This window comes from Glycine soja, chromosome 9 (genome assembly GCF_004193775.1).
Source record: "Glycine soja cultivar W05 chromosome 9, ASM419377v2, whole genome shotgun sequence".
In the NCBI taxonomy this organism is placed as follows: Eukaryota; Viridiplantae; Streptophyta; class Magnoliopsida; order Fabales; family Fabaceae; genus Glycine; species Glycine soja.
The window spans coordinates 26,266,292-26,283,275 of record NC_041010.1 but is presented as its reverse complement, the minus strand read 5'-3'; the positions used below and the strand labels follow the sequence as shown (position 1 = coordinate 26,283,275).

Below are 16,984 nucleotides of genomic sequence, written 5' to 3'. Positions count from 1 at the left end.
GAGTGCTTCCTTGCCACTTGGAAAACCATTTTGCAGAGACAAGGATCCTGTCTAATTTGCTTTCGACTATCCCATTTGGTTTGTACCAAGTAAATATTCGCCCCACACAAGGCACATCTTCAACCTCTAGATCAACGATCCAGTCATTAAATTCATTCATGTGACCCCCAAATTACTCCCTTTGACATAGTCCAACTCTTTTTGATGGTCTTCTAATGCTATTAAAATCTCCTAGTATACACCAAAGACCCCCAATGCTTGCAGCTCTGAGCTGCCTGACTTGATCCCATAAATTTATTTTCAAAGATACAACACATGGCGAATATATGTTCACTATTGACACTTTTTCACCATCACCAACCCATATCCCTTCCAAGTAAACAAAACCACTTCCAGTCGTCTTTTCCAATTTGAAAGTTTCCTCGCTCCAAAGACACAAGATTCCCCCAACACTATTAATTGCTAGCTACATTTCCCATCTAACTTCAGAGTTGCCCCACAAAGCTTAACATAGGGCCTTATCTATCACTTCCTTCTTAGTCTGTTGTAAGCATAGCATGACTACTTGTTTTTTTTCCATCAATTTTCTGAATGAAGCCCACTTTAAACCCCTCCCCAATCCCCTTATATTGTACGTAATTTTTTTATCAACAAAATTAATTTGTATTATATAATAAGATTAGTACAAGTGGTATTGATATATATACACTATTTCCATACTATGTGAAGACCTATGGAGTCCTAATACAAGTTGTATTGCAAGAATTAAGCATCCATAGGTCTGGATTAACTTCAAAAGATTAAAAGAAGTGACTGCAGAATCCAAAAATAAATAACTGATTGTAAGATAAAACTGTTTGATCTTTTCGAAGGTAGATACTACTAGCACATCATACAGAGGCATATTGAAGCCCATCATCTAGATTTCATTGCCTAAATTATGAAATTATCAATTACTTAATAAAAAGGAAAGAAATGCTTTGACTGCATAAAAAGGAATGATAAAGACATAACGAAGTACATTTTCAAAAGCACTGTCACCTTGTAGACATCCTCCAATCCTTTGTCATTTCACTACAAGGAAAATGACTTATACCTACAGTCAAAATCTGTCACTAGAAGTCCAAAATCCGTAGGTAGATGTATAAAGGACTTTGTCCTACAGACGTTTTTTGCGTCAACTTTGAGGGGGTATACAGTGACAACTAATAGTCTGTCACTATAGGCTTTACCTACGGATATATTTTTACCTACAGTCAAATTTAACTATCACTATAGGTAACACCTACTATTTTAAATGTGTAGGTAAAAGATATTAATGTATACCTATAATCTCTAACTGTAGGTAAAAGTCAATTTACTTGTACCTACGGTCTTCAGTAGGTAAATGTCATATAATAATAAAACTAGTTCCTAATTACATTATTTTTTTTATTATAATTTTTAATTAAATATACATGAGCTTAATTAAATTTGAAAAGTTACAACAACCTGCTACATACAATTAAATTTTTGTTAGCCTAATTTGTGATTGTTGTAACTAGATTGTGAGCTTTGAATGGAAGAAATCCAAACATATCTTTAGTGGTTGACCTCAGAATTTATTTGCTCTCAATTTGAAATTCAAATTAAATGTATATGCTGTGTGCTAATCACGTGGAGTTATGACTAATGACTAACATATTAACATCACTTTTGCCTAGAAAAAGGTTACAGTGGCAAGATTTAAGAACAAAAAAGGGAATGTTTTTAGAACATGGTTCTTCTATATGTAATATCATGGAACAAAAAAAGAGCCCAGTAGTATTAAAATGTTGCATGTGCAGCAATTAATTTGGAATCTTGTTTTAACTAGCTGTTTCTTCCATCATAAGCTTGGCATGCTCCTACCTTTTTCTCTCAGAAGCAACAAATTATAGCAACTCCATGAAGCCTGTTTCACAGCAAGAAAGATATTTGTTCTTAGCTTTTAGTTTTACTAGATATGGCATACTTCAAAGGGCTACATGACAACTGTAATTAAGATGACCCTAAAGCCAAATTGATTGTGTTTTCTGTTGAAAGTTCAAAAAGATTACTTTATCTAGCATACTTCTGCACAACTAATTAATTACATCAACTTATAATTAATTAGAAATTGTTGAAGGGTTACATTTTATGAAGTTGATATGCAAATGAGAATAATTAAAACCTAGGAAGGACATGGAATGGTCAAACAAAATGAGTATGCAACAATAATAGCCAAACATTCACATGAAAATAAGGTTGCTTTTCTGCTTCACATTTTTCCCACCCTCATTCCAATTGTAAAATACTCTTGCTTTAGCATAGGTCTTTCAAGTATGTATTTAACAAGTATATATCACCCAATAACATATACAAGAAAACAAACCTCAAAAAAGAAAAATGGGACGTGTAAATTTAACAATATATTATCACAAGCTGGTCCAGTTAATCAATAATTCATTTAGGTGATCCCATCCAGAAAAGATCAATTAGATGACCCAATTATATATTTATAGTGGGGACACAAACAGAATAATCATGTGGTTGATGCTGCCATCATCTTTTCCTTGACCGTGAGAGCCTAAAGAAGGGTCCAATTGCACGAGGGCTTTCCAAATCATCATTCAAGTAAAAGGAACAAGACTGAAGCATAAATTATAACATTCAATTGCTATTAAAATAACATAATGATGATATATTCTATATATATATATATAGTTAAAATATAGTACTATATTTCAACTCACCTCTAGCTAAGATTGTTTGTAGTTTGATGATCTTTACCGGTAGAATCATTTGTAGGTACCTAAATTAAAAGAACGTTTTTTCTTTGTAAAGTATCATATCATAGTTAAATCGTTGAATAAGTAGAATTATAAATTCATACCTCTTGATCTATAGCTTCTAAGACTTGATTAATTTGTGGATCTTCTGCAAATCGTACTTTAAGCACAGCTACAAGGTTTCCAAGCAAATTCTCCAACTTTTGAATTCTATTGTTTGTATAAGAGCTTTGAGATGAACTTGCTTGATGTGGAAGCTTGCCAAGACAACGCACACGTCCTCTTTTTTCAGGTCCTTTGACTTTTGAATATATATCATTTGTCCAATCAGTAGAATCTTGCGTGCTTTGTAAATTTTGCGAACTCTCTGCTTCAACCATTTTCTTTTTTAGTTCATCCTACATAAATACACCTTATAAATACACCTTATAAATTATTATCATACATCAATATCCTGAATACTTCAATATCACTAAACAAAACTCATCTCCACATTAGTTACTCCCCCTCACCCCATAACCTTCTATTAGAAAATTGAGCAAAACAAAGAAAAAGTATTGAAATAAAAATTAAAATTCTTACAATTACAATAGCAGCCTTTTCAGTAACAATGCTTCCATCTTTTCGAGTTCGAGTGTCAATATAAATTTCTGCCCTAGAAGGTTGCACTCCCTTAGCCTTTGTAGTCTAACATTAGTTAAAAAGATCAATCATCCTATTTGTATTAAGCAATTTAAAAATAAAAAAATATAAAAAAGGCAAACCATCTCATGAATCCGTCTTGGAAGATTATTGGTTCCCATGCAATGCAAGTCCTCATATTTTGAGCGGCTCCTTTTGTTGATTTTGCTTATTTTCTATAACCAACAAATATAAAAAGTCAATAATAAAAATATACATATAATATATAATTGTTATGTTAGCAAAAGGTTGGTGACATTGTCATGTATACCTGCCCTTTCTCAGAACACCAATAATGTACTAAATCACGATATTGAGAAGGATCAACCCTTGGATCTGGGATGTGAGCAATCATTTCCTCCTTAGTTTTGCTCTCATCATATCCTTTTGATTTCAGTTCATATTTAAATTGCCTCCATTTCAGACTCATGTCATCAATCAATATTTTCTTTGTTTGTTCAGTTAATTCAGGAACAAATCGAAACTTACTCTATTATGAGTATCATTAACAAACAAAAAAAGATCATTTTGTTAGACATTAGAAGACATAAAATTTTACAAGAAGCAAGATGAAACAACACTTATAAAGTTTTATATCAGACCTGAATTAATTCAACCATGTCAGTAATATAGTCCTTAGGCATGTCTTTCCAGCTAAGAAAATTGATAGGAGCACATTGGTGTCTCCTTACCAAGCTCCCAATTGCATTCAGTAGAGTTTTCCCTTCCCAACCCATAGGATTGCCCCAATGATCTACTTCAACAAGTATGAATTCTCCATCTGGCAAGTCCCACACATCTAGCATATGTGTATAACCTCTGGTTCTCTTTTTATCTAAATCATTCATGGATATGACATTTATCAAACACACACACACACAGATTTGAACTATATGGAAAAAAGAAACTCACTAGTAAATTTAATCTTATCATATTCTAAAAGATATTCAACTCAAACAGAATTGTACATATAATTCTAAGCCAAAAAAGCATATGTGTATAAATACCTTTAGTTGAACTTTCATTTGCACTTTCAAGAGAAGTATGAGACTGAACATGACTATCTTCTTGTATGTGTTGTTCTGTTTGTGATTGTTGATTTAGTTAATAAACAATTGTGTTATAAATAATTTAATACAAAATAAAGAAATTAAGTTAATAAAATCTTTATACCTCCTTCAAATTGTGCATTTTCTTCAAGTATAGAGTTGTTATTTTGGTTCACTTCAGTAGAGCTTTCAATTGATTGCTCTTTTGCTTGTGATTGACCATCATTTTGAATGATATTCAACTTTCTGCGCTTTCCCATAGTATGCTGAATAAATCAATCCAAAAAATAAAATAAAATAAAAATTAGATATAACTACATTATTGACTATGATTTTTTTAAACACCATGCCAAAAAATAAAAGAAGAATAAAGTAATTACCTAAAAGGCAAATTTAGATTGCTTGTAAGCTATTTTTTCACCAATCTCCAATCACAAAGAATCAAACTATTGAGGAAACAACGAAACAAATTTTGATAAAAAACGGATAACATCATTATATTGTGAGTGATTTTTATACATAACAAAAAATAAACACAAGAGTAATGAATAATAAGAACAAAAAACTAAAGAAAGGAATAAGAGTATATAAATGTGACAAAATGTTCAATACATGTATACTCAAACTATAACCAAATGTTCAAATAGAACAAATAAAAACAAATCAAAAGAAGTCTGCATCGCTCTCATCATCATCTATATAATTATCATCCTTGTCATGTGGTAAAATGTTCTCCATAGGTATTGTAACTTCAATGATATCATCACTATCATCGGCTTCTGATCTGATCAAATCATTATGATTTATCTCTTGTAAGACTTGTTCATTCCCTTGATCCGTGTCATTGGATTGCTCATCACCCATATCATATACATCTCTGATTTTAGCATGCACAACAACAAGCCAACCATTTTGTGTTTTATTCTCCACATAGAATACTTTCTTAGCTTGAGATGCAAAAACAAATGGATCGTCACATATATCATTCCCTGTATGTTGCAAATAATTGAAATTCACTAATGTCATATCGAAGTTATCAATTTTGCAACCCCTGTTTATATCAACCCAATCACACTTGAAAAGTATAGCCTTATATTTTCCAGAATAATCCAATTGAATTATATCTGTTAGTGCACCATAGTAGTGGATTTCTCCCTCCTTTGGGTTTTTATCTCTTGAACTGGCATAACTTAATGTCTTAACAGTTACAACAATGCCACTGTTTTGAGTCTTCAAGCACCTTTCACGTGTCTTTGTATGAAATCTAACTCCATTAACAATGTACCCGCTATATCTTCTCACTATTTCTAGTGGACCACGAGCTAACCACTTGATATCATTTGCCACTAGAGTGCTGTCTTGCTCTTCCAATCGAGCAACCTACCACAATTTTATTTCAAATGGTTAAAATTTTAAATGAATGCAAAATTTAATATTATTGATTCTTCCTAAACTTACTCTTTCATGGAACCAATCTGGAAATTCTTTACTATGAATTTTGTCAACTTCATATGGAGATAATCGACGATTTTGTCTCTTGATAAGATCAGTATGGGCTCTATGTAAAAAAGGTTAGAAAAAGTAAGCATTATCATTGATAGAAAGATATTATACAAATATTCAATAAATAAATGAACATGAAAAAAATTGTATTACTTTCGAAAGTGGTCAACATTGTTGCTATTGAAAAGCACATATCTATGTGCTTGAACCAATGCTTTCTTATCAAGAGAAATCCGAGAAGCTCTTTTTCTCTTCTTCACATTGAATCCAACTTGCTTCTTTCTCCCCAATGGTCTACCTCTAGGATTTAAAACACTTACATTTTCCACAAAACATGAGTCATCATTTCGAGCAAATTGATTAAAATGAGTCTCCACCCTAGATAGATATCTTGAACAAAATATCAAGCATTCATGAGCTAAATATCCTTCTGCAATAGATCCTTCTGGATGTGCTCGATTACGAACAAATGACTTTAGAGTCAAAAGGAACCTAAAAAGAAAATTTTAGGTTACAAATTAAGATAATATCATTTTACTTTATAACTCTAGAATTTTTTAAAATGATTAAAAAGTATTCATACCTTTCAATAGGATACATCCATCGGTAATGTACAGGTCCTCCAACTCTTGCTTCATGTGCCAAATGGATTACCAAATGTACCATTACGGTGAAAAAAGATGGAGGAAAAATCTGTTCTAATTGGCATAATGTTAGAGCTACTTGATGCTCTAGGTGCTCTAAATTACTCTCATTAAGCACCTTGCCACACAACTCCTTGAAGAAACAACAAAGATCAGATATAGCTAAACTCACTTTGTCTGGCAAACAACCTTTCATAGCTATAGGAAGAAACTCTTGCATTAAAAGATGACAATCATAACTTTTGAGACCGGATATTTTGTGTTCCTTCACTTGCACACATCTTGAAATATTAGACAAATATTCATCAGGAGCTTTTATTGTTTTGAGAACTTCCAAAAATGTTTCTTTCTCTTTTGAAGTCATTTGGTAACAAGCTCTAGGAAAATATTGTTTGCCTTTACTTGGGTGCATCTTTGGATGTAATTGGCTTCTAATATTCATATCAACAAGATCATAGCGTGCCTTATCATTGTCCTTTGACTTACCTTCTAATTGTAACAACATCCCAATAATGTTATCACACACATTCTTTTCTATGTGCATAACATCAAGATTATGACGGAGCACACTATGTTGCCAATAAGGCAATGTGAACAAAATACTTCTCTTTTTCCATGGTGACCAATCCCCAACTCCATGATATTCCATCTGTCTCAAAGAAAAAGCTCCACTAGGTAGATCAGGTGGAGCTCTAAACTCCTGGGTTCCATCAAAATCTCTTTTATTGTATCTCCACTTATGATCGGGCTCTAACCAACAACGATGACACATATAGCAAAACTTTCTACCATAACGCAACCACTTTGAGCCAATCTCAAAACCACAACATGGACAAGCATATTGGCCTCTAGTGCTCCAACCAGACAAATTTGCATAAGCAGGAAAATCATTAATAGTCCACATAATTGCAGCACGCATTTGGAATGACTCTTTTTTACATGCATCAAACGTTTTTACCCCAATTTCCCACAATTCCTTTAATTCTTCCACAAGAGGCTGCATATAAACATCAAGGTTCATACCTGGACCTTTTGGACCAGGAATAAGCAATGAAAGTATAAAATTAGGTTGCTTCATACACATCCATGGAGGAAGATTGTACGGAATCAAGATAACAGGCCAAGTGCTATGGGAAATTGCCATAGTTTTGAAAGGATTAAAGCCATCAGTAGCCAAACCTAGTCGAACATTACGAGCGTCACAAGCAAAATCAGGATACTGACAATCAAAATTCTTCCAAGCAAATGAATCAGCTGGATGCCTCAGGAGTCCATCTTTAGTTCGACCAACCTCATGCCATATCATAGAACAAGCTGTTTTTGGTGATACAAAAAGTCTTTGCAATCTAGGTATAAGAGGGAACCAACGAAGAATCTTTGCTGGTATCTTTTTTCTACATTCAACATCATCAGAGTTATATTTCCATCTTGACAAATTGCATTTAGGGCAAATTTCAGCATCAGCCAAATCCTTCCTATACAATATGCATTCATTGGGACAAACATGAATTTTTTCATAAGATAGACCCAACCCTGAAATAATCTTCTTTGTATCATAAAATGATTTGGGCAAAGTATTTTCCTCTGGTAATGCATCACTTAACAGCTCTAACAACATCGAAAAACTTTTATCAGTCCACCCATTTAGACACTTTAAGTGATACAAATGTACAAGGAATGACAATTTTGTAAACTTCTTACAACCTTTATAAAGACTTTGCTCTGCCTCCCTTAACATCTGATATAACTTTTCTGAATTATTATTGTCTTCAGATTGTTGAACACTAGGTCCATTCATAAATTCTCTAGAATCTCCATCCTCCATATTTATATATGTGTCATTACTCTCATTAGTTGCATGCATTGTGAATGCATCATGAACCAATGTATCCATGTCATGATCAAACTCCCCTTCCACTTGGGATGTATCTAAAGAACTAGATGGACCAACTTGTTCACCATGAAAGATCCAAGTAACATATCCTTTTAGAAATCCATTACTAATAATGTGCTCATAAACATTCATCCGAGAGCGCCACTTGCAATTGACGCATTTGGTACAAGGGCATAAAATTTTTCCATCCTTTGACGATTTCGCAAATGCAAAATCTAGAAAGTTTAAAACTCCTCTAATATACTTCTCTTTATTAAGAGAATTGTAGTCTATCCAACTCTTATCCATTTGATAAAATAAACTGAAAAAGTAGAATAAAATAGACATAATAAATTAGTGCTTAATATAACTAAAATATCCAGGTATAAGTCAATCACAACCGTGTTAGCAACTATAAAATTAATAATGTTAGCAGTGAAAAGGACAAATTATTTTAATTGCCTAGCTGGAAACAAAATATGAAAAATAAAACACAAGAATACAAGCATAGCATATATATGTTAACAAGATTAATTTAATGACAATTAAAAAAATCTAACATGATGACAAGTAATTTTGAAGAACCAAATTGAGAGTACTAATTCTGCATTAATGAACCAAAACAATAACTTTGACTCTTGTGAGAATTTTAACTAATAACTAAATGTCTAATGCACTGGAAGCCTACAACCACCAATATATTAGCAGTTGAATCATTGATTCGGTTAAAATAAAAAAATTGCATTGATCATTGATTCGGTTAGCATATTGGCGCTTAACAAGCTACTGGTCAATCAATAAATTAATAGTATATTCTTTCCTTAATGTTTACTTCATTTGATCTCATAAGAAAAAATCACATGTTTATTTATTTTTACGATAAATCACATGTCTGTTGAGATTATGTTTTCGGTGATCCTTTTTTATTATTAACTAATTTATTTTATTTAATGACATTATCACCTAAATATTTTCATTTAATTGAGATTGTGTTTTCAATGATTTTTTTTTAAATTTTTAATATCAAATTCTAATGAAAGATAAATTATCTTAAAATTATCTTTTGTTCTCATGAATAAAAAAAACTAACAAATAATAATAGATAATCTTCTAAATTTTTTTATTTAGATGGAAAGAACATAATTTTGAAAAGTACCTGAAATATGTTGAGCCCAATGAGGACTGGCTGTGTATCAAACCCAAAGCTTCGATACAGATCAACTGAATTTTGCACTAGTGTATATCCTCCAAATTGTAGAAGTGTAAGAATCTACAACAATATATCAAAGCATTACAAATAATCTCATAGTCAAATATTGCAATGCCTTTTTCCATTAAACAGCAGAAGGAAAGACACTTGCAGTCTATATTAATCATGTTATTGAAGCTTGGGAAGTATAGTGAATTAGTGATTAGGACTTAGGAGAATGGCTTCAACTAGAATTACAACTTTATTGGTAGAGCATATATATGTATCTTGGCATAGACAGCAACATCTGGCACTATCCATCTTTAGCTATCAATAAGAAATAATTTATGCACTAAGCTATGGGCCAATTATAAGATTCTTTCATGGTATATACAAAGTTTTTATCAACTTTCTTTAAATTCTTAACCTTCTCTCATATCTTTAGTTCAAATTAAATAGGAATGTAGGAATGTAGGAATGGCCAAAATTTTATTTGGATCCAACTTACCAGGTCAACAACTTTGACAGCTGCTTTATCATATCTTGCCTTGATCTCCTCTGCCAATGCCTGTAATTAAAAATATATTAAAAAATCACATCTAACAATCACATACTTCTAACAAGCCAAAAAACAACAAAATAAGACACACCTACTAATCAAGTATACATTTCGATCAAACTTAATATCATTATGTTCCGGTTGTGTGATTATAATTAAGTACCCAAAACTAGATGGAAAATTAGGTAGGCAGGCTACCTCAATCCACAAAAAAAATGTGCTATATCTTTTCTTCCTTAATTTCTTTATTAAAATCATAAATATCCTCTACTTGTTTGAGTAAAAACATTTATGTGATAATTTATTTTTACTAATATCTTGATTGTGTGATATGATGGACAAATAATTATATTTTTTAAATACGTGGTCAAAAGTTTATTCTCATAAATAAATCTTCCTATTTTATAAGATTAATCTCTGTATGTCTGAAACATAATTAAAAGGAAGAAACATATACAAGAAATTAAAAGACAAAAGTCACCTTCCAATTGAATTTCAAAGAATGACCAAATGTGTCTGTTACAATCACACTAATAATTTGGTTTTGAAAGAAGTGTTGAAGATAAAACCACTGCAGAAGCATGTTTATATAATTGAAGCTGGGTAAGACGTACACGTATATAAAAAAATGCACGTAATTAAAAGTTCCAAACATGCGATATTAAGTTCTATCACCTTTTAAGCTTGTCTCACTCCAGTTAACAGCTGGAATGAATCTTCTCTAACAGCTGGAGACATCAATTTAACAGTTTCCCATATAACTTATTAATAAAGAATTTTTATAACAAACTCAAATAACGTGATTGGTAAAAAGTTGAAAAACCAATTAAACATAAAAGTTTCCAATTTATGCGATAATTGAGAATCCAATTCCATGTTAGAAAGTCTGAGATTATTTAAAATAAAGACACAGAAATAAAATCAAGAAGCAATAAGATTAAAAAGGAAGAGAATCTTAGCCACAGTCTTCCAAGCATGTTAGGTAAAATTGTCACCAAACTAAACCATAAGATGCTTTCATTGTAAAAGTTAGTAACTGAGAACCGAAAATTCACAGAGAAAATACCCTGCCCACTTTTTTATTTTTTTTTACTATGAACCCAATAGCAGCAGCAAAAGTGCTAGCTGTCAATTTGTTTCTCCTAAGTGCTTGCCAGTTTTAAAACCAGTGTTGAAGGCAGCTTGCTTGAAGGACTGAATAAGTTTCAACAGATGTGTATTTTAACATACCACCAAGTGAGCCCAATTTTCTAGAGGGGTTATTTGAAGCTATTGGTCTTAGGTTCTCTAATAACCAGCTCAAAACTACATGGATTTCATTCTCACCTTAAGTTAACTATATATAAGCAATCATGTAATCTAACTTTGACATAATAATAAACTAATAATAGGTCTGTACAAAGCCGAATCCCAATATTCAACTTCATAGAGATCTAACAGAGTACAAAGTAAGATTCTCACAAAATAATAATTAATTCAATCATACAGAGTGTAGTCTATATGGGAAACTTGGACCAATAGAAACAATGTGAATTGAATAGGTTTTCAAAAAAGCCATGAACAGAGGTTCAGGCAACTAACATATCTCCTACAACACAGTTTAGTGACTTAAATCCCCAACTGAATTCAAATTAACTTAGGGGCTTAGGGCAAATGATTCAACCCCATTCCCTTAGAAACAATCTTTTCAAATTAAAATGCTTTAAATTCTATCAAATTTTAAGTACATACAACGATGCGAAATTGTTGAACAGAACAAATACTAAGTAACATTGCAATCCAAGGCCAAGTTTCCAATCCCTTTTTTTTTTCCTTCCTAACCTAAAGTCACATACAAACTCAAAAAAAAATACCACTGCGTGGTGGCGAAAATTTTGATGTAACAAACAAACAAACGTCAAAAAGGAAACTCACAGTGATTCTGTCTTCAGTCCTCAAGTCCCTTAGCTCAACGCTTCGAAGAAAGCCGAGAATGGAGTTCTGAAGAAACCGGGGAAAGAGTGAGTTTTAGGTTAAAGAAAAATAAAAAAGAGTGTGAGAAAGAAAAACGTACAATAGTAGTAACCTCTGAATGGAAAGAGAGTTACAGATTAAAGCATTAACACGGGGCCGTGGAGGATGAGAGCTCAAAGAGAGAGGAAGAGAGAAGATGAGAGCTCGAAGAGAGAGGAAGAGAGAGGATGAGAGCTCGAAGAGTGATCTATACGCGTGAACAAATATTAAAGCTCATGCCTCTTGTTTTTTCTGTAAAAGATTATTTGTCATTTTCTCACTGGAATTTAAAAATCTCTCGTCGCGTAATCTCTTTTAAGAAACCAATCAGGCTTTTTATCCCCATTTTTGTTTCTTGGCTGTTACTTCTTGAAATCAAAATGTTATCTAGCATAATTGACATTAATTTTGGTTAGTTATAGAAACACATTATGAAAGAGAAGCCAACGCGTAATGGAAAACCAAAGTATCTCAGTAGCGGGACAAAAGTGGAATTCATGTTGAAATCCATACTAAACAAATCGTTTGGATATTGATTATTATCTTATCCTAAAACATGGTTAAAGTTTTAATTTTATATTTACGTCTGAAGACCACGGCTATGTAAATTAAACAAGGAAACATTAGTGGTACAAAGTATACATTTTTCATCATCCAATTGTCATTTTTTAAATTTTAGGTAGAAACACTCAAGAACTGGTGCGAAATTTAAGATTGTAAAATAATGGTGATGGATTTGGTACTTTAAATTGAAAGCTAAGATATATTTTTTTGCCATTACATTTTTTATTATATTCAATTTGACCATTTATTTTTTTAATAGTTCAATTTATTCTTATATATTTTTAAAGTGAGTTTAAAAATTATTTATGAGTGGAACTTTTCAATTTTTGTACTAGATTTTGAAAATTATTTTTTGAGATTGAGTATTTACTAAAAAAAACAAGAGACTAGTATTCAAATTCAAATAGTCTTAAAGAGTTTTACCTACACCAACAATCATAGGTATAAGGCTTTTGAGGTTATACCTACATCAACTAATTATAGACATAGATTTTGTGAAATTTTATCTACATCACGTAGTTGTAGGTATAAGTTTTTTAAAATTTTGCCTACACTGTGCTTCTGTAGGTAGTAATTCTTTTGAGTTTTATCTACACTAATCACTCATAGGCCCAAGTTTTTTGGAGTTTTACCTACATAACATAGTTGTAGGTAGAAGTATTTTTTTAGTTTTAATGAATTTGCCTACACCAAATAATGGTTGGTATAAGTGGTTGAGTTTTACCTACATTAGTTAGTTGTAGGTAAAAGTATTTTTGAGATTTACCTACACTAGTGTATGTCTGTAGCAAAAAAACGTCTGTAGGCATAGGTTATTTTTCTTGTAGTGTTTCCTTCAACGGTAAATGTTTGAACAGGAATTCTTCCCGGAGGTAAGTCGGTTATCGGTGATGCAAGGCAAGAAGAAAGCATTTTCAAAAGAAAATGATTTTACACATTAAATTGTGAAAATGGGAAAAACAAACCAAAATGGAACAATCAACAAAAAGAATCTTTCACAAATTTTGTAAAGGCTCTCTTATTTATAATATTTTCTTTTGAGAATAGAATAACAAAAGAAACATCAGAAAAGACAGAAAAGCAGGCAAGACAATCTAATATCATAACACAAGAAAAGTATGATTGAGTTCATGAGTCTTTCAGCCCCAGAATCAGAATGAAATTCCACAGAAACTCTGGATCCCTCTGAAGTTTAAAAAGCTGATATTATTGATATTAAAAAAACCCAAATCTAACCCTAAATATAATGCACAGGATCATGAAGATCTTAGACAAAGAATAAGACTAGATAAATGTTGATTATACATGTTGACATTTCCCTATTTTTTAATCACACTAGTCTTTGTCTTTCGGTTTGCAAATAATGTAATTGTAGTAACAATGTAAATAGGGCAGATTATGTTAATTAGAGCACAATATATTCTTGTAATTATCCTTGTATTTGCGACTTCTCAAATAAATATATGCTCCTCCACTGTATAATTCAGATACAGATTCATTCATATCATATGTTCTCTTTTATCTTAGCATGATATCTAGAGCCTAATAAGAGGCAAACCTTAATCTATGTTTACCCAGTGGACCTATTGCTTACCACTGCAAAACTTTTTCCAAAGCTCATTTCCACATCTCTATTTGATTATGTATAATATAAATTAGAAGGTTGAGAATTTTTCTCGCAAGCAAATCACAAATCAATTCACAAGTAGACACAAAAATTTCAAACATATTCAATGCAAAAGAACACACCTAGAGGGACAGAGTCAAAAGATGTCTAGCATCAAAATCATGGACGGGAAAAATTAGTACCTGTGTCATTGTCATGTCACCGTATAAAGCAAGTGCAAGTGTTCTTGGAATAGGAGTAGCAGACATGGCAAGAACATGTGGGGCCATATAAGCATCACTCTTAGAGGAATCATCTGTAATGGCATCTTCCATGTTTGAATTTGAAGATGCACAGTATAACTAAAAGAGAAAAGTTAGGCCACCACAACAATAGCATTAAAAATCTCAGACAAAAAAGGGAAAAGGGCAATGAAGGCATTACTTTCCACAATAAAAAATATAAGTGGTATGCAAGATGCAATTTGCAGTGACAAGGAAGACATAATTTCCACAAAAACATAACATGAATGTGTGCCATAGTTACCTATACTTCTCTATTCTACCCAACTGAATAACTCTTAAGAAGCCTCACAAATGATCATCAATCTGCCTTTTCAGAGTTACTCCAAAGAACTAAAATTTAAGTAATTATCTTGTTTAACTGATTACATAACTTTGGTATTTTAGATCGTGGTAAATATATTTTGCCATGAACCATCCATTGGAAAGGAAACAAACTCAATTTTATATCTACTTATCTTTTAAGGAACAAACAATAATGGAGTTTAAAGTTTAAACATCACTTACTATGTTAAATTAAACTTGACTACTTGTTTTGTGTCCAATAAGTATTTGTATCACTATAACCTTATTCAAAATATTCAAACAGCATTAGTCTTCAGTCTTCTGTCATTTGTATTACTCCAATTATGAGTATAATCTACATTTATACTTAACTATGCAAATAATTCTAGTTATTTATTAATGGTAAAACCAACATTTTTATATGAATATTAAACTTCAAACATAATATGACGAAGGCTACCATGGACAAGAGCTTCAAGTGGTTTATGGTGGACCACTTTTGTAGAGTTGGATGATTTGGAGGATTTAGGCGGTAGAGGGAGAAAGAAAGAAAAAATGAAGGGGAAAAGAAAAAAATAATCTGCTGCAGAAGGTGCACCAAATTGTTGTTGGATCAGATAAATCTAAGGGTCTACAAAAGTGGTCCACCATAAATCACATGACCCTCTTGTCCAAGGTAGCCTTTATCACAAAATATATGTACATAAATTAAACCTAGAAGTAGTCATTCCATTAGATTATGCAACTATGATACTGCTTTAAAATATAGCCACGTCAATATTTAGTACATGTAAGGGAATATCCATATTAGTTATTAGATATGCAGAGGGAATGGAATGATCTTTTGTTATTGCTTTGCTCAATGGAACATCACAGTGTACTTTGTACTTCACTCTATCTAGTAAATTATTTCATTCTGTTCATGACTTTCATATAGCTCAATGGCAAAATTGATCCAAAAGACCACATATAATGGTGCATTCACATTATGGGCATTTGTGCATGCATAATATAACCATATTTAAATCCTGAAGATGTGAACCACCTTACTGTTAAGCCTTCCTCTTTGAATCACACCAAAGTGATGCTGCTCATCTACCACAGCAATACGTAAGGCTGAGAATTCCACACTGTCTGCTATCAAACTGTGGGTTCCTATGACCATTGAGACTTCTCCAGTCTGGATACCCTGTAATACCATAAAAGGTAAAATTATGAGAATACCATGCAGGTTCAAGAAATGAATAACTGGATTCACATCATTTGGACATTCTTTATGTTTTAATAAAGCATACCTTACGAATCATCCGTGATTGTTTTGGTGGGGTTGAACCAGTGAGTAAAGCAACAGTTGGCTTGCACGGGACCTCATTCAATGTTCATAATGCTGGATCGCAAGTAACTCGGTTGGAACCATGAAGGCAGCCTATCATGAGAAAGAAAACCTAATATTAACATTAATATAAAGAATAATGATATTTATACCCATGGAAATTCTCCACCCATCACACACGTGTAAATATGATTAACTTTGTCTCAAAAGTGATTAAGAATAAATGAATGTGATAATATACAATTATCATTTTGTACTATTGGTTAAATATTCCTCATAAGTGGTTAATGTTATGAGATTGATGAAATGTTGGTTAACTTTGCTTCACAAAGTGATTCAGAGTAAATTATATTACAATTATCAACATGTACTTGTAGCATTAATGATTAAATATGCCTCACGAGACGTTAATAGTATTTGAGATAACTGAAATGTCTAATGGTTAATTATGTTTTAGAAGTGTTTAAATGTCTGGATGGATGCGAGATGGACAATTAACAACAGGAAGGTGATAATTTTTCTAATATAAATTAAATGTTAAAATATTTTGTACTGCAATCCCAATTACCATATGTTATACATCCATGAATCTAATGAGAAATCAAGGTAATAAGA

At 32.0% G+C, this 16,984-nt stretch overlaps 1 protein-coding gene and 1 long non-coding RNA gene across 6 annotated transcripts; both read right to left on the bottom strand.

Moving 5' to 3' along the window:
* Positions 1-1,676: 1,676 nt before the first annotated feature.
* Positions 1,677-5,907, bottom strand: LOC114425417. 5 transcript variants are annotated; one of them, XM_028392339.1, is made up of 10 exons: positions 4,900-5,906; positions 4,644-4,785; positions 4,478-4,552; positions 4,073-4,305; positions 3,742-3,960; positions 3,554-3,646; positions 3,372-3,476; positions 2,894-3,187; positions 2,754-2,812; positions 1,677-1,933 (listed from the first exon to the last, which is right to left on the bottom strand). In XM_028392339.1, exons 2-9 carry the CDS (start codon positions 4,777-4,779, stop codon positions 2,756-2,758), a joined length of 1,212 nt encoding a protein of 403 aa, XP_028248140.1. In that variant the 5' UTR covers positions 4,780-4,785; positions 4,900-5,906; the 3' UTR covers positions 1,677-1,933; positions 2,754-2,755. The 5 variants fall into 5 exon arrangements, with proteins under 5 accessions (XP_028248140.1, XP_028248138.1, XP_028248139.1 ...); XM_028392337.1 differs by lacking the exon at positions 1,677-1,933 and adding an exon at positions 2,228-2,649; XM_028392338.1 differs by lacking the exon at positions 1,677-1,933 and adding an exon at positions 2,228-2,614.
* Positions 5,908-9,715: 3,808 nt separating this feature from the next.
* Positions 9,716-12,429, bottom strand: LOC114425418. The gene is made up of 4 exons (XR_003669222.1): positions 12,341-12,429; positions 12,202-12,267; positions 10,237-10,296; positions 9,716-9,809 (listed from the first exon to the last, which is right to left on the bottom strand). It is a non-coding gene; the product is annotated as an uncharacterized LOC114425418 (long non-coding RNA).
* Between the last annotated feature and the right edge of the window lie 4,555 nt (positions 12,430-16,984).

Coding starts and splice junctions, on each gene's coding strand:
- LOC114425417 (XM_028392339.1), bottom strand. CDS start 4,779: ATGGGAAAGCGCAGAAAGTTGAATATCATTCAAAATGATGGTCAATCA. Junction 3,961..4,072: donor ACATGGTTGAATTAATTCAG/GTCTGATATAAA, acceptor TACTCATAATAG/AGTAAGTTTCGATTTGTTCC. Junction 2,813..2,893: donor TAGAAGCTATAGATCAAGAG/GTATGAATTTAT, acceptor CTTTTAATTTAG/GTACCTACAAATGATTCTAC.